This window comes from Dermacentor andersoni, chromosome 7 (assembly GCF_023375885.2).
Source record: "Dermacentor andersoni chromosome 7, qqDerAnde1_hic_scaffold, whole genome shotgun sequence".
Taxonomy (NCBI): domain Eukaryota; kingdom Metazoa; phylum Arthropoda; class Arachnida; order Ixodida; family Ixodidae; genus Dermacentor; species Dermacentor andersoni.
In genome coordinates, this window is record NC_092820.1 from 144491550 (window position 1) to 144504069 (window position 12520).

The window sequence follows — 12520 nt, forward strand, 5'->3', positions numbered from 1 at the left end:
GCAGTTGCGTCCGAGCTCGGTTGGTGCGTTGCGTTCGCCTAAAGTTGACCTAAAGAACACCAGCGCCGAGGGGCGAGAGCCACTAAGAGACACCTAAGTCAAAGATTAGGGTCGCCTGCCATTTTGTTTTCTTTGCTACCTAACAGAATTAAAAACAAAATTAAACACCTGTGGCCGAGAACACAATTCTAATTCGTGATCTGAATTTCTCGAAGAGGTGGACGTTATTTTCATGAGAAATGTGCAATTCGCTAAAACACGAAATTAAATACGTCTGTTGCATTGGTCATTATTGACACATTGCAATTTACGAATTGCAGCCGGCGAACTTGCGTAGCAAATTGACTTGCAAGAAACTTTGCGGACACCGCTGGTTTCCTGATATACGGCATCAAACGTGCCGCAAAAATGTCCTCATGTTCGGTTTATTTGCTTTTCTTAACGAAGCGCCGTTCCCTACAATGATCCAACGTATCAAACGTTACGTCAAGCTCTGTAACTAATCCAAATTACCCATGGAAAAGGCGCATAAATAATTTTTATTGTATTGTTTAAGCTCTTAGTTTTCAGTGCGAACCGCTTTCTGCCTGCGAAGCACAGAAAAAAAAAAGAAAGCTCTAGCGTTCGGCAATGGATTTTGTCACACACACACTGAGGATGATTTTCTCGAAACCGGTGCCGTACTCAGATGTCGCTCCATGTGTATATGGGTTAAAACTCGCCGAATACAATTCGCAAATTGCAGTATGTGTTGTAAGTGTTCCATCTGGAACGTAAGAAGTGAAATTTGCTTAAATATTTGTTGCTCATTTTCATTTCTCGTGTCATTTCTCGTGTAAGTGCCGCTTCGTTCAATCCAACTCGAAGACTATAGGCTTGTGTTGTCCGCCACATGCGGTTGTTTAAAATTCTCTATGTTCTAAATAAAATCCGGTCATACGTGTCTGTGGTAGTCAACAGTGCGGTCATCCAGACGCTTAATTATTTGTCGTAATTAACATCAAACGAGTCTATGATTGTTCGGCACCGCGGTATCACTCGCACTTCTATCGACGGTGTACATACGTGCAACTCTTATCATAAAGGGTGCGAGCGAAGGCAGCGCCAGCGCTGTTTCGTAGTTTCGTGTGGGCTACCAGCCGCATAAGCTATTGTTACAACTATTTTTGTACGCATTCCTTGAATTGTTTAAATAAAGCTCACTTTTTGATTGATTGATTGATTGATTGAACCTTTGTTACGTTACGCTCTGGAGATCGTCCGTGTTACTCACGTGTGGGGCGCATAACGTAAAATTTTTTACGACGGTGCCGTAGCTCTTATAACTGTTTACCGTATGAGGTTGGTTTGCGGATACGATACACCGTTGTCGTGATCAGAACAAGCTTTTAACGGGGCTTGTATTTCTACCTTCGTTGAACGTTAGCGAGTCCAGGCGAGCCAACATATTCTGACACCTCCCCCGCCATCCTTAGACAAGGGGGAATTAAGGAGACAGCATTGCTTAATACGACTGACACCAAACGTATCGTCCGAATTCGAGGCAGATTTTAGTATCTACGACAGCCGAACAAGCGCGGAAGGAGTAAAAACTACAGGGAACCAAGCACACAACCTAACCAAACCTAACCTGACGTTACGTATCATCGCCAAACCAGGCCGATTCTCGGAGGTCACGTCTTTGGAAGACACGGCGAACTAAAAAGCTAACTCAGTGGCTTCAGGGAGAGTTCGCTTGGTAAATGCTAGGTACGTGACGTAATCCTATATGCTAGTTTTTTTATTGCCTTCCTCCAAGTTCTTAGCGGCTTACCTGAGCGTCAGCGCTTGGGAAGCACGTCATCAATGGTTAACGGGCCTTTCAGCTAATTGCTTGGTTTCCGGTAGCATTTAGCGACACCTCCGTCACGATCGGTTCCCTCCATTCGCTATCTGCTATGGTGTCCCCCATATATACTCTATGCTCGATCGGTGGCTAGGAATTACAGCTTGCCCATCTCTGCGTGCGGGCTTACCCTCCTATGAGCTTTTAGTTTACACTTTTTGTGGCCTGGCTCTAAAATTACCGCGTGACGCTGCCCCCTCGTGTTGTTCCCTCCTCTGTGTTTGTGCTCGCCCTTTGATTACGTAGACGATGCAATGGCGATGAACGTTGGCGTGTTTCCTCTGCAGCGAGTTCGACGTTGACATTGTGATCGCCATAACCTCAGTGAGTAGGATGGAAGACAGTGACTCCTGCCTCGCAGCACCGCCAGGTGTCTACATCAGCCCGAACCGTAGGTTCCCAGACCTGGTGAGTTTTCGCCGCGCAAAACGAACGCATTCACGTGCGATACGAAGTTGAATGGCGAGCGTGGACTGCTTCAGGGACAAAGCCGTAGCTAGGGCGTTTTCTGCGTGTCGGCGACGAGACTGCGGCTACTCAAGTAGTGCGGTCTTAAAAGTGTAGTGTGGTAGCTTTTCATTTACTTTTTTTGTTTAATGACAACGCTTTCAGGGGAATGACTGCTGCTTAATGTATTGCAACGAGTTGCGCACGGAAGGGCGTGGATTTATGCCTTACTCGCGCTCTTTTTTGAGCATCCAATAGGCGAGGTACACAAACAACTTCATTTGTCGAGAGGGCGTCAAGTGATGTGGCCGCACGACCGTGTCACCGAGATCGTCCGGTGATAAATAGTTTCACATGGTGGACGCGTTTCATGTAATAATGGTGTCCTCTATTGCGACAAGTGGGTACGGGACTTCGTGCGATATCTAGTTACGCGACGCATACCACTCCTACACATGTGACGCAATATATTCGTGATTACTAAGGACAATTCTCTCTAGTGTTCGTACAGCATTGCCTTGTATCTGTGGCAAGGCCTATAGACAAGACTAGCGGGGGTCTTTTGTTGTTCCTGCTTTGTTGTCACCGGAATAGGCGCACCTACGCTCCGACGAGATGCAGACGCTATTCTTGTCCGTATGCCCCATTCTTTTTTTACAGCGAAGCTGGTTACATCTACCCCCGTGTGCATGCCCCGCATGCGTTCCCGATGGGGTCAGGGAGGGGGGGGGGGAGAGGGCTGACTTAACGTCCGTATAGGTGACAGTAATGTGCGCGCTGATCCCGGAGATAGTGCAACACCGGGCCGACCCGCGGCGGAGGGGAAGCAGGCTTCAAGCACTCCACCTACTTCCACAAATCAGTTAATATTTTAGATTCAAATATAGAAACAATACATAGCTTACAAAATGTACTTAGGGTAGCCAGTTGTCCTTCTTGCTGTTTGTTTTAAACGCTGTTGTACGAATAATGAGAGAGGGAAGCAGTGGCGAGGGTGCCTGTGCGCGTTGCTTGCGCTTATCGGGTTATAACGTCACGCGCGTCGGAGGTGCCGGCATGGCTGCGGCAGCGGTTGCGGCAAATGCACGGGAGGTGCACTGATCGCGGCGGCACTTGAGTCGGTGTAGTTTGGGGCCGCATTAAAAAAAAATGTATGATTTCATAATGTATGCAGCCCACATGCGCGGCATAAACAGCTTCGCTGGCAGTTGGTCCCCATATGAATCTTGCGGCCCCACGATCCTTTATTTTTTTGTGCCACAATATATTGTTTTTCACTACCGCCAGGAAGTGTGTCGGCGCATTTTCTTTAAAGCCCTTAGCAGCGGTCGCATCTCCTCAAATTACGTTTGTGCAAACGTTGCCGGAGTCGTAACGGTGTGCCCAAAATATTCCGAACGCGTCTCGGCGGAAGCGGAGGCCGCTTAAAGGCAGTGCAGATCGGGATGGCAGGAACCGATAGTCTCGCCAAATCTCGCGTCCCTGTCGCACCTCGAAAACGACTTTCGACGGTGTGTTTACCCTAGCGGTCTATGCTGGCGCTGTGGTGCTTTACTCTGCACAGCCTTCTAGTGCAGCGCCTTTCGCTGTAAATATAGAGTGCGAACTGGAGATTCCTTTTTGAGATACCGCTGGGAAGTCTCCTGCTGTTTCCATCTTTGGCTCAATCCTCTAGACCTCTCTGCGACCCTTTGTGAGTTAAGTTCGCGCTGCTGCGACAGCCGAACAGTAAACGCAGATAATAGAGAATGAGAGCTAACGTGCCGTTTTGTGAAACGCGAGGACCATGGGAGCGATGCGCAGTTATGTATGGGAAATGATTTTTTTTTCTTGTCTAGGGGTGTGCGAGTCTTCGAAATTTCGAGCACGAATAGAATAGCGATTGCAATTAGATCCCTATGCGATATGAGTATTTGTTATTTGTATTTCTAAAGTCTTCGTTTGCGTCCCAAAGTTCGTGACTCCGAACCCTTCGGGCTTTTCCGAGGATTCGAGACCGATCCACGTGATGACTGTGCCAAACCGTTTCGCTGCGAGAGAGCAGCTGCTGCAGCGCGTATAAGCATCGGTTTCTCGCATTTCGCCCCCATCGAAATACGGCCGCCGTGACCGGGATTGCACCCCGTAACCTAGTGCTCAGCAGCCCAACACCCTATAGCCACTCAGCAACCACGGCGGGTGCATCGGCTTCTGTGCGGACTTGCAGGGCCGACAACTTCTGCTGAATAATGTGCAGTCATTCGATGAAAATCATCGTTCTGCGAATAGAATGGTTGCTGCTATTCGATCTGAGTATGTATGAACATATGGAGTCCCGTAAGGGAAACCGTGCTCCCTTGTATATTTTGGGGGCGTACCCCGTACAATACAGGACTAAAGAACGCTTGTATTTCACGCAAGCTTCGCGACCGCCTGCTACGCGTCACTTTGGAATATAATGGCGGCATGTGGTGGCGGTATATCAACGGAATTCACAAAGCAAGCTGGGCGAGTTCGTACAAAGGAAGTACGATACATATCGTGTACTTCCTTTTGTCTTTCATCCAGGTTGCGCTGCTCAACCCGTAGGAATACGTTATATTAACGCAACCTGATAAAAAGAAGCAGCGATTTTTCATTGCATAGGTGGCCTCCATCACGCGTCCTACTTTTATGAGCGGCCCGTTTCAAAGTCTAGCTTGCCCGCAGTTTTCCCACTTCACGAACGTAGGATTGTAACAGCGTGCGTTGACGCGACGCTTAGTATCCGAGTGTTTAGCGATCAAGCCTTAGCGACGACTCGTTCGCAGTCGTCTATGTGACTGCCGTGGTCCCTCGGCGTGCTATGTGAAGCCGGTAGCACGCATGCGAGCCACCTTTCTTGCCGCAGAGCAAGGAAATTCTTTGAAAGTAAGAAATTACGCTTTGCCGAAGGTTAAGCAGTTTGTCCACTTCCAGCCGGCAATAGGCAATCCTTAACAATAAATGAAAAAAAAGATATTCGAGAAAACACGAAGGATTCGCAGGTCGCTTTTACGCGTCTGGCGCACGGAAGCTGCACGGCACCACCCTCACGTCAAACTCTGCCACCAGGGGAAAGCAGGGCGCTGTGTGTTCCTCTGCCGAGGGCTTCTCCTTTCTCGTATTTCCCCCCCCCCCTCTCCCTGCATCAAAGCGCGTCTTCCTCCGTAGGGTGTGTATGTATATATAATATATAGGCAAAGTCATCTCACGAGGAAGCAAACGTACGCAGATTTCTCTCGCAACACGCGCATGCGCGCAGGAGTCCGCGCAAGTACGAGAAAGGAGCTTTCGAGTGTCCCTACATACATGGCTCCCTGCCACTATTAAACACGTCTGGAAACGTTCATTCGCGCAGTGAACAGACGCGGTGCACGCAGCCTGTAAAGCCGTAACGTTACCAGGTGGAGCTTCCGTCTTAGAAGAAGACGGAAGCGCCACCTGAAAGCGTTACGGGGAAGAGAAAAATTCCTGTTCCCCTATCGCTGCAGACAACGGCCTTTTCCCCATCTATTCAAAGGTTGCATATTGAGTAATGTGCTTCTGTATAGTACACTCATAAGCCGTTCGTTCACGTTTTATCCAGTGGCCTGGTCCTAAAGTTGTACACTCTCTTAATGCTACCTTTTTGTACAACTTTGCGCGTCTGTCTATGGTTTCGTGCAGGCGAGCCATTGGGAATTGATAAGCACCAAAATGTCGTACAAGTACAATGCGATAGTGGGCCTCTCTTTCGAGTTGGGAACGATGTTGTACGTGCTCAAAGCCAATGTCACCAAAATTGAAGATGCCATCTACGCACCCTGCACACATTGGGGCATGGCTTCAAAATCTGCGGTGAGTAATTCGTTCTCCGGTATTTGGTCAATCGTGCAGGCGAGCGTGACTTTAGAAACGATAAATGCACAATGGTGAGGAATAATTATTCATTCCTAAATAACCTCCTCCCAATGTTAAATGGGTGCCCGTATACAGCGGGCTTTGTAATATCACAGAAGATGTGAAACCGTAGGGCCGAAAGTTACGCAACCTGCGAACGAGTTTCCTGCATCAGGTCGCCAAGGCGTCGCTGATATTATAGCGTTTGTCGAAATCGATAAGAATATGCAGAGTTCACGCAAACGACTCTAGATGCCCAAAGGTGCATTTGCACACAGAAAGCGCCATGCCCTTCTCGCGTTATTTTCCCTCCCTTTTGCATCTTTCGTACGCCCGTAGGTTCGGGTGCCAAAACTTTGGGTACACAAAATATAATACTCCCTAATGTTAACCGGTGCTTCTAAGCCGTGTTTGATATGACCTACGCTCGTCACAAGCATTATTGTTTAGTTCTTATTTTCGTCACGATATGATTTATGCTTACCGAAAATTGCGCTGAGCGAAAGAAAGAAAAGTTAGCAAAAAGAAAGCAGGCAAGGCAGACAGGACGGAGAGCACAGACGGTTATTCGTTCCCAGCGTATGTGAGACCATGTACAATGTTTAGATAAGTTTGATGAGAAGCATTCGAGAATCGTTGATGCAATGCGGAGGCTTCTGCATGCTTTATGAATACCTCTAAGCTTGGCCTCCTGCTTATAGAATTTGTCGAGGGATCAAATACATTAATTAGTGCATTGCCATTGCCAATGCCATTGCCATTGCCATTGCCATTACATTGCCATTGCCAAATATGCGACAGACGGGGTACTTTATTTAAAAGTAGTCTCCATGAGCATTTAGACGTCTGTCCCACTGGGTACCGATTCGCGTTATTACCGTCTCATGAAACTCCTTGGGTTGCCGCTTCAAAAATTCTGTAACTGCCTCTTCCACGTCATCGTCTTCCCCTAATCTGGTTCCCTTGAGCTGTTTTTTTTTTCAGATGCACCAAAATGTGGAAGTCACAAGGCGACAGGGCTGGGCAGTATGGCGGAATTGCAGCGTTTCCCACTTGAACTTTGCCAGTTTTTTGTTAACCACATCAACGACGTGGGAACGGGCATTGTCGTGGAGTAAGGGAACCCTATTCCACAATTTTCCACGTGGTTTGCTCTAGATTGTAACAAGCAGCCGATCCGACGTTTTACAATATCGGAAACGATTGATAGTTACTCCAGGTGGAGCAAGTTCGATCAATAATGGCCCCTGACGATCGAAAAAGAAAAGTGAACACTTTCCGGCAGTAATGACGGCTTTTGTTTTCCTTGGGGTGGTGAATTCAAATGTTTACACTGTAAGCTCTGCCGTCGTGTTTCAGGCTCGTAGTAGCGGCGCAATGATTCATCCCCGGTCACACTTGCAGACAAGAAGTCTTCACTATCATTGTGATACCGGATCAGATGAGTCAAGACTGCGCCGAAGCTCTCCATCTTCTGGCGATGGTTAAAAATTATGGGCATCCATTGTGCACACAAAAGCCGATAACCGAGATATCCATGAATTATGGTGTGACCCGAACCATGACTGATGTTCACGCGCCTGCCAATTCATCGATGCTTATCCTCCGTTCTTGTCTAATCAGTCTTTGCAATTGTGTTGGCGGTGATGATAGGATGGCTTTGACCCGGTCTTGGATCGTCTTTGATACTTTCACGTCCTTCTTTGACCCATTTACTCCAGCGCTTCACAGTGACCAATGAAATGCAAGGTTCAACGTACACGGCAGCCATACGACGACTACATGGAATATACATGGAGATACAATGGAATATACAAATGCGAAGATACAGCTTGATAAAGGGCAAAAAGTGTCACTGCAAACAAAGTTCACTGCACGTATACACAAAGCCTCACAACAAGATATATAAATATACGTATAAGTTTCCAATAAATCTACGTATCTAAGAAAAAGTCACTGTATAAGGCTAACATGCTGCGCAACCACAGATTCGGAGATCACAGCCCCCCCCCCCCCCCTTTTCCCTCCACTCCCCGTCATGTATCGCGCGCGACAGGAGGCGGCGCGCTTCCTCCTATTAGATTCGTCGGACGGTCCTACCGCTGTCGACCAAATGTAGGAGTCGTCGGACTAACTCGCCGCTGCCACCATTTGAAGGAGCTGAAAGTCGTAGAGGGGAACTCGGTGAACAGGATTTATTTACATATTAACAGTTTAAGCAGGATACATTGGCAGTCTAGCGCGACTCCCATATGGAGCCCGCAAAACTAACATACAGCAAACAGTTTACGAGCACACAGCTCGACTACTTCATTTCTTAGCATGACAGAGCACTCAGCTCCCGACAACGAGCACGACACGAGCACGCTCTAGCAGCCGGCAAACGCTGCTTATAAGCTCTGCGCTTGACGTCATAGTTCGACGTCATCATTCGGCGTCACTCTTCGAGGTCCACGTGGACGGAGTCCCAGTGGGCGGAAACGCTCGTCCAGTCATTGTAAACTTGCCGCCGCCCCGCAGTACGGCCCACACACACAAAGGCACACACGTTCGAGCCTCGTGGACGGAAATGTTCGTGTTGCACACACACACAGGTGAAAAGGCCGGACCGGTACCGTCCAGCTTTCAGTGCCGACGTCAGAGGGCTTCGTAGAACTCTGCTTTGTCCCGGATGGCTCGGCCAAGTACCAATTTCCTGAGCTGATCGCGCGCCACGTGGCTGCCGGCCCTTCGCAGTTCTCCGAAGGGCGCCCCGTCTGGTGGGCTTGGAACACGTGCAGCGGGCTGAAAGCTGGCACGTTGCCACCCCGTACGGCCATTCTTAACACTCCACGCTTTTCTCCCTTGCGCACACAAGACAGAGACGCCATCGTCGGCTCAGTCGTGCCACCCCCCCCCCCGTACGCTTTCACTCGCACAAACAGCATGCGGAGCGCGGTCACCATGCTATCGCCCTTAGACTTTATACGGAACATGAGGGCGACGGCGACGGCAGGTATGTGCCTGGAGTGTCCATATAGTTCCTATCACAGTAATATCCGGCAGCTGAAGCATTCCGTGGCTCATTACATTATGGGGGGGGGATGAAGCCACATAAGCTCCTCCCCCCCCCGGCTACGCCCCTGCTCTACAGATACATGTTTACAGAAGTGTGATACCGCGCTCTCTAGCTGATATACAGAGTTGAACATCTGACTGTTGCGTTTTTGAGCTCAAGAGTCTCGATGTCCATGTTACATCACGTATCATCACGCCTGGACGCTATGGCAGCGTAAAATACTTCTCAGACTTCTGCCACTTTATCAAATAACAGCCCAGTCTGTTCCTTTCGAGTAGCTGCATATGAACAATTTTCACTGTCTGCGATTGACCCATACTCTCAAAACTTTGCCCACACACGCTACATAACATGTGTAGTGAAGCGGAGGACGAAGAAGACGGCTCTTGTGGTGCTGTGCGCGCGCTCAGCGTTCGTGGACTGCCGGTGCAACTAGACTGTGCCTAGTGTCTCGTAATAAATCCACATATTACGTTTGGTGGAGGTGCTGCACATCCTCAAGGGCATCGAAGAGGACGCATTTCAAATGCTCCTGGCGCGAAACCATACTTCTGTCGCTGCTGTCGTCACTCTTTGCCAGAGCATCGATGAGCTGCGTCGACAAAGGGTCCTTGCGCGCAGCGCTGTTGCACCTGGCCACTCTCTCTCGGGCCTCGCGCTTCGCTCCCACTCCACGCCAGCAGCATCGCTCTCTGTTGAGATCAAAGATTTCATTCGTGAGGAGGTGGCGCGCCAACTGTCTATGCTGCCTCTCAACGATGGACCTCCCCAGCCTGACACATCTCTGGCAGCTCCCATTAGGCGGGCCATTCGCGAGGAACTTGCTGGGTCTTTACCTTTAGTTCAACCCTGCCCTCCCGTGGCTGCACCTCTGACCTATGCCGAAGTCGCCGCGCGACCTGCGCCGCCGACGTTCGCGTTTCCTGCGCCAATGCGACTTCAAGCTCCACCTCCTCCCGCGTCGCCCCCAATTCCGTCTCGACGCCCAGTTCAGACCTCTTGGCGTACACGCGACAACCGGCCCATATGCTTCGCTTGCGGTATCGCCGGCCAAGTCGCGCGCTTCTGCCATCGTCGCATGCCACCTGCTAACGCTGCTGTCGCAACGCCTGGATATGGCTATTCCGACTATACTACCGGGCATACGATGCTTCCCAATCCGGAGTTCTCGCCGCCTCCACGACGCCCTGTCAGCACCCATCGGTCGCCATCACCACGTCGTCGCTCGCTTTCCCCCTTACGTCGCCGCCAGTCACCTAGCGAGGGAAACTAGTTGCTGCAGCTCCGCAGGCACCAACTGGATGCTTCGCGACTTCTACAAGGCCTACACAGTCTCCACGCAATTTATTGGGTGTTTTGGTCGAAGGAACCGCCGCAATTGCGCTTATTGATACTGGGGCTGCAGTTTCTGTTATCGACGACAAGCTTTGTCGTAACCTCCACAAGGTCACAACGCCGTTGTCTGGTACGCTTCTACGCACCGCGTCTGCACAGCATATAGCCCCGCTTGCTATGTACTGCAAGGGTAGTCATAGAAGGCATTGTCTATCTTATTGAATTTTTCGTGCTGTCTTCATGTTCACATGACATAATTCTCGGCTGGGACTTCTTGTCTCACCATCATGCCATCATCGACTGTGCCCGGGCCGAAGTGGCGCTTTTCCCGCTTGCCGATTCCCCGCTGCCTGATCCTTCTGAAGATAAAGCCTCCAAGCTCACCGTTGTATCCGATAGGGACATACCACCCAAACGGTCTGTGCTTGTGCCCGTTTCTTGCTCTAACGTGCCAAACGCTACAGTACTTTTTACACCATCGCCTATTTTTCTGCGTCGCAAGGCCCTACCTCTGCCGTTTGCTGTCCTCACCACTGTATCTGGATTATCCTCTATGCTTGTGTGTAACCCGTCTCACTACCCCGTGACTTTACTGCACGGCGAATCACCAGGTCGTGTTCAGCCCCTTGACCCGCTTAACATTCTCGACGCTTCCGACCACACGGCCTGTTATGAGCTCTACGCCCTCACTGTCACCATCATCATTGTCGTCGTCGTCGTCAGACGTTCTTGAATCTGTCGTAGACGCCGACCTGCCACCTCCGTATCGCCGCCAAGTCCTCGCGCTTCTTCAGAATTTTCGCTCGTCGTTTGATTTTGAACAACCATATCTGGGGCGTACGGCAACCGTCACTCAGTGTCCACACTGGTTCCCATCCTCCTTTACGCCAGCGACCATACCGCGTGTCGGCAGCCGAGCGACAGATCATTAACGAGCAGGTCGACGATATGCTGCACCGTGGCGTCATTCGCCCTTCCCACAGTCCTTGGGCGTCTCCTGTAGTATTAGTGCGCAGGAAGGACGGGTGAATACGCTTCTGTATGGATTACCGTCGACTCAGTAAGGTCACTCGTAAAGATCTCTATCCGCTGCCTCGGATAGATGACGCCCTCGACTCGGCTGTCCTCGTTAAAGGATCCATCAGGTTGCCTAGGCTGATGGGTACTGCGCTTACAAGAATACGACATCCGCGTTGTCTACCGATCAGGCACAAAGCACGCTGACGCCAATGCGCTTTCCCGATCAGCGCTGCCTTCTGATGTGGCTTCAGTGTCTCCGCTCTTCGCATCCATCTCAGCCTTCAACGTCGCTGATATGCTGGACGAGCAGCGTAAGGATCCCCTGATTTCAGCTATGCTGAATTTCCTCCACGACCCATCCGCCACACCCTCTTCTCGAACACTTCGTCGCCAAGCTGCTCACTGTGCTGTACGCGACAACGTGCTTTACCACAGAAATTATTTGCCTGATGGTCGCAAATGGCTGGCTCCTCGTGATACCACGACACATGCGTTCTGACTTATGCGCTTATTTTCATGCTGCTCCTCACAGTGGTCACGCCGGCGTTCTCAAAACGTATACTGGGCTAAGGCAGCGTTTTTACTGGCACGGCATGTATCACTTCGTCCGCCAGTACGTACGCGCTTGCACGCCGTGCCATGCCGTAAAATTCCACAGCGCCCTCATGGTGAGCTACAGTCGCTGCCCTGCCCGTCTCGGCCGATTCGACCGCGTCGGCATAGACCTATACGGGCCACTTCCCTGCAGCTCCTCGGGTTGGATAATTGTAGGTTTCGACCACTTGACGCGCTACGCCGAGACTGCCGCACTCCCCGCGACCTCCGCGCGCGAAGTTGCGTTTTTCATTTTGCGGAACTTCGTGCTTCGACATGGCGCACCACGCGAGCTGCTCAGC

General features: G+C 50.4%; 1 protein-coding gene and 1 pseudogene across 1 annotated transcript in view; one reads left to right on the forward strand and one right to left on the reverse strand.

The window, feature by feature from the left end:
* The window catches only part of LOC129385334 (uncharacterized), a 44554-nt gene that overhangs the window by 13761 nt on the left and 18273 nt on the right, over window positions 1–12520 (forward strand). Inside the window, exons 4-5 of the mRNA XM_055071962.1 lie at window positions 2173–2293; window positions 5999–6169. Coding sequence (XP_054927937.1) covers window positions 2173–2293; window positions 5999–6169 — 292 coding nt within the window. The remainder of the gene's footprint in view (window positions 1–2172; window positions 2294–5998; window positions 6170–12520) is intronic.
* On the reverse strand, window positions 3100–3226 carry LOC126534977 (U2 spliceosomal RNA; annotated as a pseudogene).